The 20,809-nt window shown below is 42.5% G+C and overlaps 1 protein-coding gene across 1 annotated transcript in view; it reads left to right on the top strand.

Annotated features, from left to right (window-relative positions):
- Positions 1-20,809, top strand: part of LOC110535589 (receptor-type tyrosine-protein phosphatase N2) — a 288,776-nt gene that overhangs the window by 105,977 nt on the left and 161,990 nt on the right. Inside the window, exons 8-10 of the mRNA XM_021620665.2 lie at positions 1,570-2,078; positions 5,287-5,373; positions 14,954-15,033. Coding sequence (XP_021476340.1) covers positions 1,570-2,078; positions 5,287-5,373; positions 14,954-15,033 — 676 coding nt within the window. The remainder of the gene's footprint in view (positions 1-1,569; positions 2,079-5,286; positions 5,374-14,953; positions 15,034-20,809) is intronic.

Genomic DNA, 20,809 nt, shown 5'->3' on the forward strand with positions numbered 1-20,809 from the left:
ATCCCCACAGCATGATGCTGAAACCACCATGCTTCACTGTAGGGATGGTGCCAGGTTTCCTCCAGACGTGGCGCTTGGCATTCAGGCCAAAGAGTTCAATCTTGGTTTCATCAGACCAGAGAATCTTGTTTCTCATGGTCTGAGAGTATTTAGGTGCCTTTTGGCAAATTCCAAGTGGGCTGTCATGTGCCTTTTTCTGAGGAGTGGCTTCCATCTGGACGCTCTACCATAAAGGACTAATTGGTGGAGTGCTGCAGAGGCAGTTATCCTTCTGGAAGCTTCTCCCATCTCCACAGAGGAACTCTAGAGCTCTGTCAGAGTGACCATCGGGTTCTTGGTCACCTCCCTGACCAAGGCCCTTCTCGCTCGATTGCTCAGTTTGGCCGGGGGCGGCCAGCTCTAGGAAGAGACTTGGTGGTTTCAAACATTTTCCATTTAAGAATGATGGAGGCCACTGTGTTCTTGGGGACCTTCAATTCTGCAGAAATGTTTTGGTACCCTTCACCAGATCTGTGCCTCGACACAATCTAGTCTCAGATCTCAACTGACAATTCCTTCGACCTAATGGCTTGATTTTTGCTCTGACATGCACTGTCAACTTTATATAGACAGTTGTATGCCTTTTCAAAATCATATCTAATTAATTGAATTTACCACAGGTGGACTCCAATCGCGTTGTAAAAACATCTCAAGGATGATCAATTGTAACAGGATGCACCTGAGCTCAATTTCGAGTCTAATAGCAAAGGGTCTGAATACTTATGTAAATAAGGAATTTCAGTTTTTTTGTCTTTAACACATTTTCTAAAATTTTGCTTAGTCATTATGGGTTATTGGGCGTAGATTGCTGAGGAAATTGTTTTATTTAATCCATTTTAGAATAAGGCTTTAATTTACCAAATGTGGAAAAAGTCAAGGGATCTGAATACTTTTCGAATGCACTGTTTTTAATTTTTTTTTTGTCCATTTCAATGTAACCCAGAATAATTTCTTAGTATATATGGTATATATCAACGAAATGTACCATCTTACTGCCCCTCCTGTTTCTAATCTGTTCAATTAAAGCATAATAAGGCCCTTATCATCAATCAATAGGGCTGTAAACCATTTGTGTTTCTCATACAAATCTATGGTATTGAAATAACGTTTGTTTATTCTGCCTTTCACATGCACTGAAACCCCCAAAAGTGTTTTCACAGCATTCTCAAAAACACCAATATTCAGATTGAAGTACCACTTTGGGTGTTTCTGAGTACTACATTTCTGTTTTAAAACACAATCTGAGTATTAAAACACTTACATTTGGTTTACATTTCAACACCCTCCAAACACCTGATATCAGCTTAGGTGCACTACTTTTTATGGTTTCATTACACAATCATGTTGTTTTAATACTTTACATTTTTACAGTGTGGTGTTAGAGCACCAGTGTCTAATCCCTGTGTTACTATCATAGAAATAGAATCACTAGAACGGTTTTTCCCGTTCAAGTCAATGGTTCTGAAATTCGTGGACCGGTGTCCATTTTAGAAGTGATTCTATGTCTATGGTTGCCATATCCTACCACAGGACCCAGTCTTCGTCAGTAAGCTGTTGGAGTACCTCAATATGGACCCCTTCAGTGATGAGCCAGATGCCCAGATGGAGGTTGATGGTGCTGGGGCAGCAGGCGGCCCCTCTATTGAGGGCCAGAGAACAGTGGGTCTGGAGAATGTGAGAAGCAGGACCACACAGGGCCAGGTGCCTGTACCACACCCCTGGGAGGAGAGGAACATGGCCATAGGAGGAGAGGATAGATCTCCAGACCAACCAATGGATGTCCAGGCTTCTGAATCCATGGTAGACTCCGAGGTGGAGAGGTGGATCCACGGTACCAAAGCTCCACCTCCTCTGGAGGCTGAGACAGACCTCTTGGCAGATAAACCACAGAAGAAGAATCTCCTAGCAGAGCCACAGAAACAGGACATGCGACTCCAGGAGGAAGAGGAGGTGGTGCATATGGGGGTCAAAGCTTACTCAAAGGCATATCGAGGGAAAAACCACCTCGGCGACTTTGGCTACATCATTACAGACACAGCGTGAGTATGGTGAAGATTATACTTGCTGCTTTTTACCAAACATAATGTATGTATTTATACTTTAACTTCACAATGAGCAGTTATCGCCAGCTCTGTGTGTTTCCTATTTTCTCTTCACCTCATAATTTTTTATTGTTGGGCATACTGTGGTTAAAATAGGCCTGAAGCAATCTTTGTTGCCTAAATTCATGCTACTGTTGAAAAAGCATACATCTTTCAAAACAACACCGACATATACAAACTTTTTCTTTTTTATAGAGAATGATCGCTTCATATCCTTGGTGTGCACTTGGTCACAATAGCTGTGGTGATTAGTCCTTTAGTGTGTGGGTATTACCGCACTGAATTACAGTGTTCATGATGATATGGTGTCAGCAAAGGGCACCATAGTCAGCCTCCACTCGGCTCAGCCTCACACCGCAAGATAGGTTTCTATCGACTGTGTTTCGCCTGTGGCACTTTCTCAAGTCCCTTTCTGGCGTTATCAGGGAGAGTGTCAGAGCGCTGTCCTTTACCTGTTCAACAGCACGCCTCTCGCTTTCTTGGGGAGGGGCGCTCGCCACCGGCCATGAAGGGCCACATCTCAGAAACCCCACTGCGTGCGCCCACACTCACGAGCACACACACACACACACACACACACAGTCAGGGGAGACAAGAGGAACAGTTCACCTTCCAGACATACTTTTCTCTCTCTCTCTTCCTTCTTCTCCTCCCCCTGTTCGTGCATCCCCAGCCCAATGCTGCTGTAGCTAGCAGGAACCTGCCTACTGTGGTCTCCAGAGTTTGCTGCAGACCTGATGATTGTGCAGTTGTTATACCCATCTCCTTTCCCACCCGCAGTGGGGCCAGGCTAACTTGCTTATCTGACAGCTCCTGACATTGTGGTGGGGGGATGGGAGGAAGGATTGGGATGAGATGGGGGGAAGAGGAGAGAGAGAACCAAGAGGAAAAGTGCTAGCATCAACAACCAAGTCACTCCTAGAGCTCTCCAGTTATTAGAAATACCGCAGAGGGAGCCGAACGTGTCTGGAATCACTTGGTTGAATCTTTAACTTTCAAAAGCTCTCAAAACAGAAAAAGAGATCTTCACTTTCTTAAAGGTAGAGTAAATCAAGCGCCTCATGGTGATAAATGTAATAACGTTATTAGAGGATGTTACAATTATGTGTAAACAGGCCAGTAAACTACCTGAGGATGGACATCAGTTTAGATTTACAATTGTGTGTATTGTTATTGGTTGGCATGGTCATTTTTAGCCCAATATTATCTTAGTATTACAATAGTCCTTAAAACCTTTAAAGGCAAAACATATGACAAAAGACCCCCCAAAAAGCTAGACAAATTCAAATTGTGTACCCAGATTACGCAAAATTGAAACGCTATATTGTGCAGCCTACATACTGTACTGTGCCTTCAGGAAGTATTCACACCCTTTGAGTTTTTCTCGATTTTGTTGTTATTAAATTGATTACATTTAGATTTTGTGTCACTGATCGACACACAATACCCCATAATGTCAAAGTGAAATTATGTTTTTAGAAATGTTAATGAAAAATGGAACGCTAAAATGTCTATTCAACCCTTTTGTTGTGGCAAACCTAAATAAGTTCAGGAGTACAAATGTGCTTAAGTCACATAATAAGTTGCAAAGACTGACTCTGTGTGCAACAATGGTGTTTAACATTGTTTTTAAATGACTACCCCATCACTGTACCCCACACATACAATTATCTGTAAGGTCCCTCAGTCGACCAGTGAATTTCAAGCAGAGATTCAACCAAAAGACCAGTGAGGTTTTCCAATGATTCACAAAGAACATATCTATTGGTAGAAATTATTATTTTAAAATTAAACAGACTTTGAATATCCCATTGAGTATGGTGCAGTTATTAACTGGGGCGGCAGGTAGCCTAGTGGTTAGAGTGTTGAGCCAGTAAATGCAAGGTTGCTAGCTCGAATCCCTGAGCTGACTAGGTAAAAAATCTGTTATTCACCCCTGAACAGCTTGAAGAGAGCTTGAAGAATGTTTGAAATATTGTGCAATCCAGAAATCGTAAAAGCTCTTAGAGACTTACCCAGAAAGAGTCACAGCTGTCATCGCTGCCAAAGGTGATTCTAACATGTATTGACTCAGGGGGTTGAATACTTGTCTAATCGAGAAATATTCGTTTTTTTTCTCCAATGAATAAAAAAATCAATGTTAGCATGTTTCTAACACTTTGACATTACAGAGTTTTTTGTGTAGATCATTGACAACAACAAAAAGGACAATTACATCCATTTGAATCCCACTTTGTAACACTACAAAATATGGAAAAAGTCAAGGGGTGTGAATACTTTCTGAAGGTAGTGTATATATAATCTTTAACTCCAACGATCTGTGTTTAGCCCTGTCGTTTCCTGCATACAGAGCTGCCTACCGAATGCTTTGCTTGCTCTGGCTAAGTCCAAAATGACAACCTATTCCTTGTACGGTGCCCACTTTTGACCAGGTCCCAAAAGTCTGGTCAAAAATAGTGCACTATGTAGGGAATAGGGGGCCATGTGGGATGCAGACTCTGTTTCCTTGGGTGATTTCCTCACTGTGTGAGAGAGCAGCCACTGGACTGAGCTCAGATGGAGCATGGCTTTATCATAGAGCCATTACACTTTCACACATCCATTACATTTTCACATTATTACTCGTGTGTGTGTGTGTGTGTGTGTGTGTGTGTGTGTGTGTGTGTGTGTGTGTGTGTGTGTGTGTGTGTGTGTGTGTGTGTGTGTGTGTGTGTGTGTGTGTGTGTGTGTGAGAGAGAGAGAGAGAGAGAAGAACGCCTATATGATACAGTCATTACACCTCACGCAGGTTCCATTTGCACCTTACTGCTTGTCTCATTGCTGGAAAATGCAGGTTATTTACCAAGCCAGAAGAGGCACCTGATCCCTATTCCACTGGTGCAAGGCTGTTTGTGTGTGTGCTTGCGTTTTGTGCCTGCATGCATGCACATCTATAATATGCGTGTGTGTGCACATCTATACATTGTGTATGTATGCGAGCTTGGTTGTGTGTGTCTTGTTAGTTTATGTACATGTCAGTGGCTTGTGGAATCCCAGATATGCCAATAGGGCTGGTTGTTGCCGGTTCTGTGACTGGTTGGTTGTAATATAAAGGAGCTTCATGTCTGATACCGTGCTTTCTCTCTGTCTGCCCTCCACCCCCCAGCTCCCTCACCTCTGACCAGGGCCTGGACCTGATGGAACATGTGGGTCGGAGGATCAACCTCCATGTGGCCAACATTCTCCACCTCTCGTATGTATTACAGGACACACAGGACCCATGCACTAATGCACACACACCTTGTGTTTTATTGTTGTCGAAAAGTGGGACTGGAAAGTATTGTCGCCATAACCTTCAAACCAGGGGTGTCAAACTCCTTTGTACATGATTGATCAGTGAAGGTTATTGATTGTGTAGAAACTCCCCTCATCTGGTTGTCTAGGTCTTAAAGAGGCAATCTGCATTTTAAACAATAACAACGTGAAAACCAAGCCACTGTTTTGATGAACAGCTCAAGCTCGATGGGGCTGGATAAATATAACCACTCTGAAATTCATAGAAGGAGCTATGGATGAAAGGACTGACCATCTATGAAATCGAAATGATAGTTCAAACGATGTTTTGAAGCTGTGTTTGTTTACAGGTACTTCGTTTACATTACATTCATTTGCGTAAAACAAGCTTATATTTTGGTTTCAGGTGTGGTAAGAAAGATTCACTATGCTCTTGAGGCATTTATAACTTATATTCATCTAGAATCAATGGCTATATATCCTTACTTTAAAGTCCTGAAATGGATGTAGCAACTGCAGAAAAGCAGCAGACACATGGCCCTCTGGGAATTAGGTTTGACACCCCTTGTCTAAAATAAAAGACCATTTAAAATTCTGAAGAGGAAGATGTTTTTTTCTTCTTCTCCAGTGTAAGCTCAGGGAACCGAATAAAGGTTTCCAGGACTCCAGAAACGGGAAGCACTGTGTGTGAAGGAAGCACTGTGTGTGAAGCTGCCCCTGCAGTGCAGTAGCGGAGTGCGCAGCCTTCTTATTCTGACCTTTTGTGTGTTTGTGTTCCTCTGGAAAGAGAAATCAGCTCTAATGGGATGCTTCCCAAACGGAAGCCTATTCCCTATATATTGCACGACATTTGATCAGGTCATATTCTGGATTGGATTCTGTTGGGTTCACATCAAATCAAATTGTGTTAGTCACATGCGCTGAATACAACAGGTGTAGACCTTACAGTGAAATGCTTACTTACGAGCCCCTAACTAACAATGCAGTTCAAAAAAATAAGTAATTAAAAAGTTTTAAAAAATAACAATATATACAGGGGGGTGCCAGTACAGAGTCAATGTGCAGAGGCACTGGTTAGTTGAGGTAGTATGTACATGTAGGTAGAGTTATTTAAAGTGATTATGCATAGATGACAACATAGAGTGGTGTGGGGAGCGGGGGAGGGGCAAGTAATAGTCTGGGTAGCCATTTGACTAGATGTTCAGGAGTCTTATGGCTTGGGGATAGAAGCTGTTTAGCCTCGTGGACCTAGACTTGGTGCTCTGGTACCGCTTGTGTGGTAGCAGAGAGAACAGTCTAGAACAGTCCAGGTGGCTGGAGTCTTTGACAATTTTCAGGGCCATCCTCTGACACCGCCTGGTATAGAGGTCCTGAATGGCAGGAAGCTTGACCCCAGTGATGTACTGGGCTGTTCGCACTACCCTCTGTAGTGCCTTGCGGTCGGAGGCCGAGCAGTTGCCATACCAGGCAGTGATGCAACCAGTGCTCTCAATGGTGCAGCTGTAAAACCTTTTGAGGATCTGAGGACCCATGCCAAATCTTTTCAGTCTCCTGAGGGGGAACAGGTTTTGCCGTGCCCGCTTCACAACTGTCATGGTGTGCTTGGACCATGTTAGTTTGTTGGCGATGTAGACACCAAGGAACTTGGAGCTCTCAACCTGCTTCACTACAGCCCCGTCGATGGGAATGGAGGCGTGCTCGGCCCTCTTTTTTCTGTAGTCCACAATCATCTCCTTTGTCTTGATCAGGTTGAGGGAGAGGTTGTTGTCCTGGCACCATACGGCCAGGTATCTGATCTCCTCCCTATAGGCTGCCTCATCATTGTCGGTGATCAGGCCTGCCACTGTTGTGTCATCGGCAAATTTAATGATGATGTTGGAGTCGTGCCTAGCCGTGAGTGAACAGGGAGTGAACAGGGAGTACAGGAGGGGGCTGAGCACGCACCCCTGTGTTGAGGATCAACCTGGGGGCGGCCCGTCAGGAAGTCCAGGATCCAGTTGCAGAGGGAGGTGTTTAGTCCCAGGGTCCTTAGCTTATTGATGAGCTTTGAGGGTACTATGGTGTTTAATGCTGAGCTCTAGTCAATGAATAGCATTCTCACATAGGTGTTCCTTCTGTCCAGGTGGGAAAGGGCAGTGTGGAGTGCAGTACTATGAGACTGCATCATCTATGAATCTTTTGGGGTGATATGCAAATTGGAGTGGGTCTAGGGTTTCTGGGATGATGGTGTTAATATGAGCCATGACCAGCCTTTCAAAGCACTTCATGGCTACAGACGTGAGTGCTATGGGTCGGTAGTAATTTAGGAAGGTTACCTTAGTGTTCTTGGGCACACTAAGGTGGTCTGCCAAAAAACATGTTGGTATTACAGACTTGGACAGAGAGAGGCTGAAAATGTCAGTGAAGACACTTGCTAGTTGGTCAGCGCATGCACGCAGTACACGTCCTGGTAAACCGTCTGGCCCAGCGGCCTTGTGAATTTTGACCTGTCTAAAGGTCTTACTCACATTGGCTGGGGAGAGCATGATCACACAGTCTTCCGGTACAGCTGGTGCTCTCATGCATGTTTCAGTGTTATTTACTTCGAAGCGAGCATAGAAGTAGTTTAGCTCGTCCGGTAGGCTTGTGTCACTGGGCAGCTCTTAGCTGTGCTTCCCTGCCACATCACTGCCTTATTGTTGTTGATGGCACTAAACACATTTAAAAAACAGTCATGGTTCTTAATAATATGGTCTTTTTTTTGTGAAAACACATGAGAAACACACACGTTCACACGTGCAAGTACATAAGTATGCACACACACACACGTGCTCACGCATGCACACACGCATTAATACACGGACACTAGCACACATGCATAAACACACGGACACCTGCACTCACACACATGCGCGCACACACACTCACTCACACAGAATCCCACTGGAGAGAGAAAGCAGTGTCAATGTTTTATTGACTAGGTGAACTATCCTTGAACCCAGCTAGTTTCTCATGGTAGTTCTGTGCTGCTGGAACCAGGCCATGGGAGGCAGAGAAGACATGTACGAACTGAGTCTGATAAGCCTTTCAAGCCTCTACTCCAGGAGAAGGCAAGTCTGGTTACTTCTCACAGAACAGTATCATATGAAAGATGCCAGAGATGCAAACAGTATGCCTTGTTTCTATAAATGCCCACAGCTATTCAGGTGCTTAGTACCATTATTTGTGAGTTGAAGATGACATTATCTACATTGTGGTCCTGTGTGTCTCAGTACAGCATGGCACTTGCATTGCCAAGGACCCGCTGGGGCCACCGATATAAAAATGAAATGAATGCACGCGTGACTGTAAATCGCTTTGGACAAAAGAGGTTGCATAATATATATATATAATCTGAACAAAAATATAAACGCAACATTCAACAATTTCAATTATTTTACTGAGTTACAGTTGATGTAAGGAAATCAGTCAATTGAAATGTATTCATTAGGCAGTAATCTATGGATTTCACATGACTGGGCAGGGGCGCAGCCACGGGTGGGCCTGGGTGTGCATAGGCCCACCCACTCGGGAGCCAGGCCCAGCCAGTTAGAATTAGTTTTTAGGGCTTTATTACAGACAGAAATACTCAGTATTCCTCAGCTGTCAGGGTGGCTGGTCTCAGATGATCCCGCAGGTGAAGAAGCTGGATGTGGAAGTTCTGGGCTGGCGTGGTTACACATGGTCTGTGGTTGTAAGGCAAAATGACATTGGACGCGGCTTATGGTAGATAAATTATTACTACATTCTCTGGCAACAGATCTGGTGGACATTCCTGCAGTCACCATTCCAATTGCATGCTCCCTCATAACTTGATATATCTTTGGCATTGTGTTGTGTGACAAAACTGCACATTTCAGAGTGGCCTTTTATTGCCCCCAGCACAAGGTGCACCTTTGTAATTATCAAGCTGTTTAACTTCTTTACGGATCATTGGGACGCTAGCATCCCACCACGACAACATCCGGTGAAATTGAAGAGCGCAAAATTCAAATGACAAAGATTGTAATATTAAACATTCATGAAAATACAAGTGTCATACATCATTTAAAAGCTTCGCTTCTTGTTAATCTAGCACCTTTGTCAGATTCCAAAAAGGCTTTACAGCGAAAGCACACCATGCGATTATCTGAGGACAGCGCCCCGCACACAAAAGCATTACATACATTTCCAACCAAGCAGAGGCGTCACGAAAGTCAGAAATAGCGATAAAATAAATCACTTACCTTTGAAGTTCTTCATCTGGTTGCAATCACAAGGGTCCCAGCTACATAATACATGTTCCTTTTGTTCGATAAAGTCCTTCTTTATATCCCAAAAATGTCAGTTTCATTGGCGCGCTTGACTCAGTAATCCACCGGTTTCCCTCATTCAAATTAATCTCGTAAATTAACAATAAACTTCTTCCAAACATATCAAACAACGTTCCTAATCAATCCTCAGGTACCCTAATAAGTAAATAAACGATAAAAGTTAAGACGGAGAATACCGGAGACCATTACAGGAGATAAATAACGAAGTACGCGCCCTCACCGGAACGCGCAACAAACACTACAGCCAAATTGGAAGCCACTTACTAAAAACTACAAATTCTAGCTAGTTTTTCAAAAAACAAGCCTAAAACTCTTTCTAAAGACTGTTGACATCTAGTGGAAGTCCTAGGAACTGCAATCTGGGAGGTGTTCCTTTTATATTCCCATTCACAGCCATAGTAATCAGGGGTGAGCTGAAAAAAGCCAATTCTGGATGGATTGTCCTCGGGTTTCCGCCTGCTATATCAGTTTTGTTATACTCACAGGCATTATTTTAACAGTTTTGGTAACGTTAGAGTGTTTTCTATCCAATACTACCAATTACATGCCTATCCTAGCTTCTGGCCTGAGTGTCAGGTAGTTTACTTTGGGCACCTCATTCATCCAAACTTCCAAATACTGCCCCCTGACCCGAAGAAGTTAACCAGCTTCTTGATATGCCACACCTGTCAGGTGGATGGATTATCTAGGCAAAGGAGAAATGCTCACTAACAGGGATGGAAACAAATTTGTGCACACAATTTGAGAAAAATATGCTTTTTGTGCATATGGAACATTTCTGGGATCTTTTATTTCAGCTCATGAAACATGGGACACTTTACATGTTTCGTTTATATTTTTTTCAATACACTTGATTTTAGAAACAGTTCTAAATTAATAATTTTGCTCTCTAAAGGAGAGGCATTGACATGGCTGGCTGCAGTGTGTGTGCCAAGGTTTTATGAGGTTGAGTCATGCATCTCCAGACTGGCTCTATTATACCACACCGAGATGATAGCTAGCTCCTATCTATTCTGTTCCAGGAGACCGATATACAGAGATATAGATGCCTGCTAATGTATCCTTTGTCTGCACTGTTTTTCCCTCCTTTTGGACTAAATGCGCTGTGTTAGAAGCATATTTATTGAGTAATGATGGGCGTCTGTTTGCCTGTGATGTGAGCCGGAGCTCATTGTGTTTCTCTCCAGTATGCTCAGCAGGTGAGACTATGAAAGCACCCGTCTCAATGTGAGCCAACTCTGGCTGCTAGTGAGGGTCAGAACACACTGAGACCACAGTTACGTCCCAAATGGAACCCTATTGCCTATGTAGTGCACAATTTCAAGCTTCTCTCTCTGTATGCGTACGGCATGAGATTGAATGAGGTGAAAAGAGATACTCCATAGAGGAGAGAATACGAGCCATATGAAAAGATTATCATAATACAAATGAGGTGGTTTAGCTTCGGGGTGCTTGTTTTGGAATGGATTTAAGTTTCTACATTGGATACTGTTATGTATAAAAACAGCACTTTACCTTGCCCATGCTGATGTTCTTTGCTCTACAGAGATGACGTAAATGTTTTACTTATCATATGCACTAGGGGGAGTGGCCTCCTCAGACACTGAGGTACGCTGAACTGAACTGAACCTGGTGAACTGATGGACCCACACACACACACACACACACAGAGATAAACCTGTACCCCCGCACATTGACTCGGTGTACCCCCTGTATATAGCCTCGTTATTGTTATTTCATTTTGATCCTTTTTTTCAATGTTAGCTTATTTAGTAAATATTTTCTTAACTCTATTTTCTTAACTGCATTGTTGGGCTTGTAAGTAAGCATTTCACAGGAAGGTCTACACCTGTTGTATTTGGCGCATGTGACAAATAACATTTGATTTGTGTCACACACACACAATGTCTGCACAAGCGCGAACACGTGTACACGCCGACACGCGGACGAACACGTGCATAAACAAACACACACACACTTCCCTCAACTGAGCTAATATGAGCACTGAGCTTATAAACCCCATTCGATTACACAGAACACCAGCAGAGTTTTGATAGATAACTTATCCAACTCAATCACCATGAAGTACTGTTTTTTCCAGAGTCTATTTAGACAATTATTTTAGGAAGAAAAACACAACCGTTTCATTTCAGATGCATCTACGTAAATTCCTGGCAGACCATTGGCACCAGGAAGAATGTGGGACAGATTGTGAAAACATTAACATTTGACAGAGCAAACAGAAGAACATTCAAGTGTCCAGTTTTCTGAGAGTTAAGGGAATATTCCATCAACGTTCCACCGAACATGCACAGAACATGGTTGTCACGTTCTCAGAATACAAGATATGAATGTTCTAGACATGTTTCATGAGAATGTTGCAGGAACATTCCTGTGTCCAGAGGGTTAGGAGAATATTCCTTACACGAACATGGTCGTAGCAGGACGATCGGACTACCGTCAACCAAGAGGTTGTGAGTTCAAATTCCGGGTGAGGACATGTTGAGTAATGATTACTAAATAATTGAACATGCACAATGCCATCATGTACATTTAAAACATTGTGTGTGTGAGTATCCCTAACCTTGCCAACAGACAAATAGCTGTGAATGGATCAGTGGTTCACCAATCAGGGCCTTAATTGGCTCGGTAACAAGACGTGATCTGTAATTTTAAAAAAATGGGGGGGGGGACACAAATGGTTTTGCAACATTCCCATGAAACGTCTGTAGACATGGAATATTCTCCTAACCCACCGAAAACTGGTACATGAATGCTTTTGCTACATTCTCAAGAAACATGTCTAGAACAACCACATTCTGGGTATGATCTATTTGACATTAAGGGAATGGTCTCTTGGAAATATTCCTTGTACGTTACAGGAACATTCCTGTGAAGACTTTAGTTAGTGACCTAATGACACTTTTAAGGGAACAGTTGTGGGAACCTTTGTTGTTAGTTGGGTTGTCCATCACAGAAGTAGAACAGATTTTTTACATGTCATAAAGCTCAGTCACTTGTCAAAAAAACTTTAAAAAAAGCCAAAACGGTGACAGAAAGTTATGTTGTATCATGCAAGGAACCACTTCACAAAATAAAATGCATTATTATGACTGGTATTGACAATGGAAGGCTGCTGGTCTCTGATCCCAAGTATTATATATCCTGCAGTTGTGGCCATTCGGACAATTTAAATCTATAATCTGCTTGTCCGACAATTTGTTTTACTTGCAAGTGGACAAGCGTTAATGTTGAACCCTGGAAGCCAGTAAACGGGGTTAACAGTGAGGAAAGTTGCTAATTCAATGCTCATTCAAAGCTATGCCCCTGATTTTATCCCAAAAGGCACACTATTCCCTATATAGTGAAGGTGTGCACTATATAGGGATTAGGGTGCTATTTGAGACGCGCGACCCATGTCTCCGATGGTGGCTGTGACGGATAGTTTTCTCTCAGGCTGGGTTACAGTAGGCTGGCAGTGTGATGATGGATCTCCCCCCAGTTTATACACTGAGGCTGGAAGTAACTAGACTTCCAAGGCCAAACACAACCGGTGAAAAATGACTTAAAATTCATCCCAAATGGCACTCTATTCCCTACGCAGTGCATTATTTTTGAACAGGGCCCATAGGGTTCCCAGACAAGAGTAGTGCACTATGTAGGGAATAGGATGCCATCTGGGATACAGTCTGAATAAAGGTGGTTTATGAGGGTCACATTGGGGAGGTGGGGTGTCACTTCACCTAACGATGCCCCTTCACACCTCACGCTTCCTGGGATTCTGACTTTTCCCCTCAACCACTGCTCTACACTCTTTTAAAAAAAAGGGGCTCCTAAAGGGTTCTTCAGCTGTCCCCATAGGATAACCCTTTTTGGTGTAACTATTTTGAGTTCTGTGGAAAATAATTTAACTTCCACATGGAACTTTAACAGGTTCTACCTTGAACCAAAAAGGGTCCTTCAAAGGGTACTCCGATGGGGACAGCCAAAGAACCCTTTTATGTTCTTGATAGAAACAAAGGTACTAAAGTACTATATAGGGCCGTAAGTGTCATGTTCTGACCTTAGTTCCTTTGTTATGTCTTTGTTTAAGTATGGTCAGGGCGTGAGTTGGGTGGGTTGTCTATGTTCCGTTTTCTATGTTGTGTTTTGCGTTTGTCCTGGAATGGTATGGTTCTCAATCAGAGGCAGGTGTCGTTAGTTGTCTCTGATTGAGAATCATACTTAGGTAGCCTGTTCCCACTTGTGTTTGGTGGGTGTTTATTTTCTGTGTCTGTGTGTTCCACACGGAACTGTTTCGGTTGGTTATTTCACGTGTCGTTTATTGTTTTGTTTCCGTGTTCGATTGTTTTAGTTAAGAGCATGAACACGTACCACGCTGTGCATTGGTCCTCCGATCCTTACTACTCCTCCTCGTCAGAGATACCGTGATACCTCTTTTTGCAATACTGTTTTGATTCAATGGCTTGTGAATCATAATTTTGTAATCAGGCAAAAGGTTTTCTCCCTGGCAAGATGTAAAAGACCTTACCATACCATAGTATATCAAATGTATTGCAATACAACAACGCCCTGGCTTGTACCTTAGACCTAAGTTTGTCACACCACCATTAAACCCTGCAGAATATATTTTATTTTACCAATTGCTGTTGGCTTTCTGCCTATTGGTCTCGGAGAAGGATTTTTCTCTGTTGGGATTGTTGCTGACGTTGGGACTGTGCTTCTGTAGATATTTTTGTTTTACTGTGACTGTAGGGAGTTTCTTCATCCTGTCCAGTCTGGTTAGTTTCTATTTTGGCCATGATTAGCATAGTTAAACATGTATACTGCACTGGAGAGCGAGGAGTGTGTTCAGTTTACGAGCTCGACAGTGGGGACATAGGGGGCAAATAGACGGGTAGCCAGAGGGGCAAAGCGAAGGTTCTCAGCTGCAGTACAGTGCCACACGTTCATGTTTGGTGTTTTGTTCAAATTCAAACAGAAAGATAAAACAAACTCCCTCCACTGGCTGCTATTAAAGATGTTAGATGATTTGAAGCTTGCTGGTAGCTGAAGCTCTCAGGGAGTCACTCTGTCTTTCTCTGCTCTCCACTCTACTCTCTAGTCCTCTGTCTCTCAGTCTTTTTCTACCTCGGTCTGCGGTTGAATTGAAGAAAACTGAGTTTTGGGGGTGTAGCTAGCTTTTCCTCTTTTGCTTCTATATTTCAGAGTGCTGGGTCCAGCTGTGACCTTCAGGGTGGGCTCCAACCCTCGTAATGTCAGCACTGCAGATCTGGCCCACGTTGCAGGTACGACCACTCTCTCATTTGCACCAGTCGATATCATCCAAAATCCACCCACTAATCATTACCTATATCGTGCTCATCATCACTTATTGGTTTCACCATTGAAGAAAGTCACAGTAAAACCTCTGATCGTCTCAAAGCAGAGTTGATCATTGATTCGCACAAATATTTTGTCATGTTTGTGTTTCACACAGGATGACAAGCGTGCCCTACTCAGATACATAGGCTGTGGCCCAAATGGCAGCCGATTCCCTATTTAGTGCACTCTCTGGTCAAAAGGAGTGCACTATATAGGGAGTCGGTGCCATTTGGGATGTAGAGGGTGACCCTGGATGGGCTTCATCTGCTCTCCTCGCACATCCGCTAGACTGACGGACAGGCTCAGACAAGCTCGCCGTCGTAAAGCCAGGCAGTTTGATGTGGTCTGATAGAAAGGTGTCATGATGAGAGTGGGGTGGGGGGGGGGATTTGTTATTTCAGTATGCATTGCTCCCGCACCGCATTACACTACACCGCACCGCTGGCATTGTCTGAACTTGATCAACAAGGGAGTGTGACGCCCTTGCTTCGGCTGGAAATGACTTTGAGAAGCAGCGAGCAACAGTCCAACAGTCAATAACATTGGGGTTGGAACAACAACAGTAACGACACTAACACAAACCACATGGAGCCTTTTTATATTGGCTAAAATGTGCTGTTTCATTCAGTGGAATTTGGCACCACTCTCCGGATGTATTATTGGGTGGTCTATAGTGGTTGGTTTCTGTCCTATCCATTTACAGAGATGCTACAACAACACTAGGAAATAGGAAGAAGGCCCTTACGGAAAAGCCATGTGATATCATGTGTTTTTGGAACACTTCACATGCAATGATTTGAATGACATGAAGTTCCAAATGTGTTTTTTCAAATGTGATCTCACAACCTTTAACGTGTGGTTTCAAATCTTCACCCATTTCACAGTATTTTTCATATGAATTTTCACCGGTAATGTCTTGCAATTTTTTTTTAAAGAAACAGCAGTTAGGATCTCCCCAGAATGTCACGCGGTCACCGTGTTTTGCAATTGGCATATTTGACCCACTTTGACATACGTGAATACATAGTGAATACATAGTGTCCTCACCTGGGATTTTGAACTCCCAGCTTCTTCTTTCATGGCATTCTGATCTTCCTGCTACGCCACCATGTTTGTGTCAATAACTGATTTCACCTGTGTCCCTACACTTTGGACTTTTAAAGTCAATCTCAGCTTTGTTAAAAAAAAAAAAACACTAAAGAAAAACCATTATATTTATCATAGTAATTGAGAGAACACTAAACAGAATAATATTACCCACCAACATTAGACAACTATACAGAAAAACCCTAAAATTGCTAATGAAATCAATGATGAGAGAATAGTCAGATTAATGGACAACTAAAAAAGAAGTGCGGATGACACTCTTTTTCTAAGTGCAGAGATGTATTATGGGTGATAAATGTGTAGAGAAATGCTATAGACTTTGCAGCGCTGCAGAAAGATAATACCCTAAATCCAGAGGTTGGGAGCTCAAATCTCAGGTGGGGTCATATTGGTGGGGTCATATTCTCATTGATTAAAGATTAGTTTACACTATTTTAGCTGAACAGTGTACCACTTACTTGAAAACCCCCATGTCATTTTCATTCCCAAACAGGTGATTTTTTTTTTTTTTTTCACGTGAGGTCAGTTGTTCACCTGTGAAACCATATGTTGTATTAAATTGAGAGTTTACATGTTAGTACCACCTTTTCACATGTGAGGAGAATAACATGTGACAATTGCACTTTCACAAACTTTTACATGTGAAAATCTAACTCTCACATGTTGAACTGCAATTGTGAAACACTTGAAATGTTGCAATCCCATGTTGTCACATTTATTTCACACGAGATCATGTTTTCACATGTAGATCCATGTTATCACATTAACCAGAATAACCGTCACTCCCCAATTCTAGTGCTGTAGACCCCTATGGGTACATCTATCAGTACTCGGTTTGAGATGTCTCCGTGTGTGTGTGTGTGTGCGCGCGTATATGCTTGCATGCTTCCACGCTGGTGCGCGTCTGTCCGTGTCTATGTGGAGTGATTCGACTGTTGATTAGTCATCGTGGGGGGAGAACTAATGACAGCAGCGAGTTCGGGCTGAAATGTCAGACCAAATGTTAAGTCGACATGATCAGCATCCTGACCACTATTGATGAATTATGAATCCAACCGACCAGAATACCAATGACTGACTGAGCCTCAGCCTTAAGTGTCCCGCTTGCGTTGCTTCCTTAGCTAGCTTTTGAAGTGGTGCGATCAGCTAAGACACTTGAGGGAGGGCGGTCACGTGTACTAGCAAGGCAGAGGTCGGAAGTTCACGGCAGGTATGGGCCGAATCAGGAGGAAGTGGTACTCACTAAGCAAGCAGCGTGTCTTTTACAATGGCAGGAGGAATACTTATATATCCACCCTTAGACAGTCACACTTTTTCAGTTGGGCAATGTATAGTACAGGGATGGGCAACTGCCCCCTCTCCCCCTTTTGTAGGCCCGTGGATCACTTTCCAAAAACGACAAAATAATTGAGAACTCAGTCTAAACTTATTGTTGGGAGTTAGAATAGTAGAATAAACAAGGTACAATTTTGAAATGTGTTTGTGTATCAGCAGTTTTCTCTTATGTCAGTCACAGAAAGTCACTCAAATACCCCATGTCAACAAAATAAATTGTAGGTTGGTAAATTAGTTTAGCCAGCTATCTGAACTTGTAGTAATCATGGTCAAATTACTGACTGGGGGGCCCTCATTGATTATTGTTAATCACTCTCACTCAGATATCATGTAAAAAAAATGCCAGCATTTCTCTCCGACCTATGGCAAAATGTGTAGAATTGCAGCAAACTTTCTTTAAAACTGCAACATTTTCTCTGCATCCCATGGCAAGAACTGCAGGAAATTAACTAAAAAATATTTAATCTTAGGGCCCCCAAAAGGCTAGGGCTGGCTCTGACTGCATGTGTGAGTATGGATGTGGGTACACAGACCCCAAGTTACTAAAAATAAAAACGGAAATATCACATTTACGTAAGTATTCAGACCCTTTACTCAGTACTTTGTTGAAACACCTTTGGCAGCGATTACAGCCTTGAGTCTTCTTGGGTATGACAGTACAGGCTTGGCACACCTGTATTTAAAGAGTTTCTTCCATTCTTCTCAGCAGATCCTCTCACGCTCTGTCAGGTTGGATGAGGAGCGTTGCTGCACAGCTATTTTCAAATCTTTCCAGAGATGTTCGATCAGGTTCAAGTCCAGGCTCTGGCTGGGCCACTCAAGGACATTCAGAGACTTGTCCCGAAGCCACTCCTTGCAGTGTCTTGGCTGTGTGCTTAGAGTCGTTGTCCTGTTGGAAAGTAAAATGTGGAAAAAGTAAAGAGGTCTGAATACTTTCCGAATGCACTGAAATTATATTATTCTGCATTATTATAAATTATTTTCCAGAATGTTTTATACCTATAATACTCATACTGTGCTACTTCAGAAGTGAAATGAAGATGCTCTGGGTTGAATGTGAAACATAAACTGACAGCCAGATCACTCGGCCTCCTGGGTAATGCTGGGTTACCTTTGACCTCTGTGTGACTGCATCACCAACATGGCCGCATGATGAACTTGTCACTCACACGCACGCAAGCACATACGTATGCACACACACACACACATCAAACCTTTGGCCTCATTGTGTGTTGACCATTGACTGTGAAGTGTTTCTTTAGTTTAGCTCTATACTGAGTATTATTTTTTTTTAAAGCATTTTGTTGTCAACTGACAACGTCACAAAGTATGCGTGCTTATTAATTTGGCCAGAAGGCTTGAGTTATGGTTCTGAACAGTCAGATAGCTAGCACTAATGACAAGAAGCTGCCGTGTGGGGAATCGTAGGTGGCTCGTTTCAGCCGGTTGTATCATGTTATTGATACCATGTCTTGTTTTGAGGTGTTTTGACTGTCAAAATTCGCTAGCTAGCTAACCAACAACTGTAACGATGTACTTGAGAGACAAGTGCTCATTGTGCAAATTAATTTGTTTTCAATAAACATTTGGAGACAAAATATAGTTTACATGTTGTCAACAGTCTACGCCAACCCTATCTGTTTTGCTGAGTAGTTGTGCACCTGTCCGTTTTGTTGCTTAACAAACAACCATCTATAGAAACCCCTTTTTTAGTGGAAAGAATCAGAAGAGAGCAAGATCACATTGATTGAGAGAATAGACCTGTGTCAAAGATAGCTCCATTTAAATGTACACCTTTTTTCCCATGTCTTTGTGAAAGTCTTACACATGCAACTTTAAATACATTTCTTCATCTTTACATGCCGTGACATACATTTACATTATACATTTTATTTATTACATTATACATCTATGTGAGTGAGGTGTTTTGATACCTTTCTACTAAATCAGTTTCAAATCTGGAGTAGTTAGCCAGAGCATATTAACCAGCTAGTATGTCTATCAACAGCTGTTGCAGTGACATTCTATTGAAATTGATACTTTCATAGTGGAGTCTTTTGTTAAGACATGTAGCTAGCTAGCTAAACAATGAACCATGATCCCAACGCATGACGTTACCACCTTGCATGAATCTGCAGGTGGCAAATAAACCACGTTCAATCTTAGCTAGCTAACATTAGGCTATAACCAGTCAAGCAAATGGCTCTGAGATACGAATAACAATTTCGTACATGTAATGTTAGCTAGCGAGCCAGCCGGCTAACGTTCGCTAGCTGACAGTACACTTTGACTTTCTGTCGAAATTAGAAATGTGTAATATCTGTAAATGTAGCTAGCTAGACTCTTACCCGTATACATAATGGATGGACACGTCTCCTATCGTTTGCCATGGTTGCCGTTAGTTTGAAGATGTAATACGGAGACAGGTGTTTTCTCTAGCTCCGTAGCTATCATACTCAAATTCTACTGATTTCAAAACTCGACCCTCCAGAAAGTGGAGAGCATACACGTAACGTTAGCTAGTGAGCCAGCTAACATTAGCTAGCTAACAGTACACTTTAATTTGACATTAGGCTTCTGCACTTTTACTACGCTAAAAAAAGCAGCATCAGACAGGATTACCGACACCAGCTCAAATAGACAGAAGCGTGCTATATGGCAGGCCAATCTAAACTAAACTCTTGGCATGTCCAGCCCACTCATTATCTCAGACAATCATGACTAGCAGGAAGGTTGACAGCCTTTTCTGTGGCTAAAACAACTAGGTTCATAATTTAAGTTTATTCGTATTTACAGATGGCATACAAGTTTGTTAAGGCACATGAAAGTTCACATGTTTGAGAAGGCATTTCTGCCAAAAAATGCATTTTGATTTAAAAAGAAATGTATGATCAAACAGCTCTCCTGTGAAGTAGTGACCCTAGTTTCCTGAAAAGGGTCACATATGTAATTGAAAAGCCATCTTATAGGGAGAGAAAGGTCCCATTGAAAATACTTATCGGTAGAGATCCCATTGAAAGCAAAGTGTGCACCCCAAATGGAACCCTATTCCCTATATAGTGCACTACTTTTAACCAGAGCCCAGTATAAAGAGGAGATTTGCTACCTCAATGAAAGTATTGCCATCTTTTGGCTATGGGTTCTTACTGGTAGAAGGAGTGAAAAGCATGATGGGAGGTTTCACTGTATTAGTGAAGGTAAGAGCTACTAGGAGCTCTTGTGTTCTGCTCAACTGGAAAACTGGTGGACAAAGACCTG

This window comes from Oncorhynchus mykiss, chromosome 11 (genome assembly GCF_013265735.2).
Source record: "Oncorhynchus mykiss isolate Arlee chromosome 11, USDA_OmykA_1.1, whole genome shotgun sequence".
Lineage (NCBI taxonomy): Eukaryota > Metazoa > Chordata > Actinopteri > Salmoniformes > Salmonidae > Oncorhynchus > Oncorhynchus mykiss.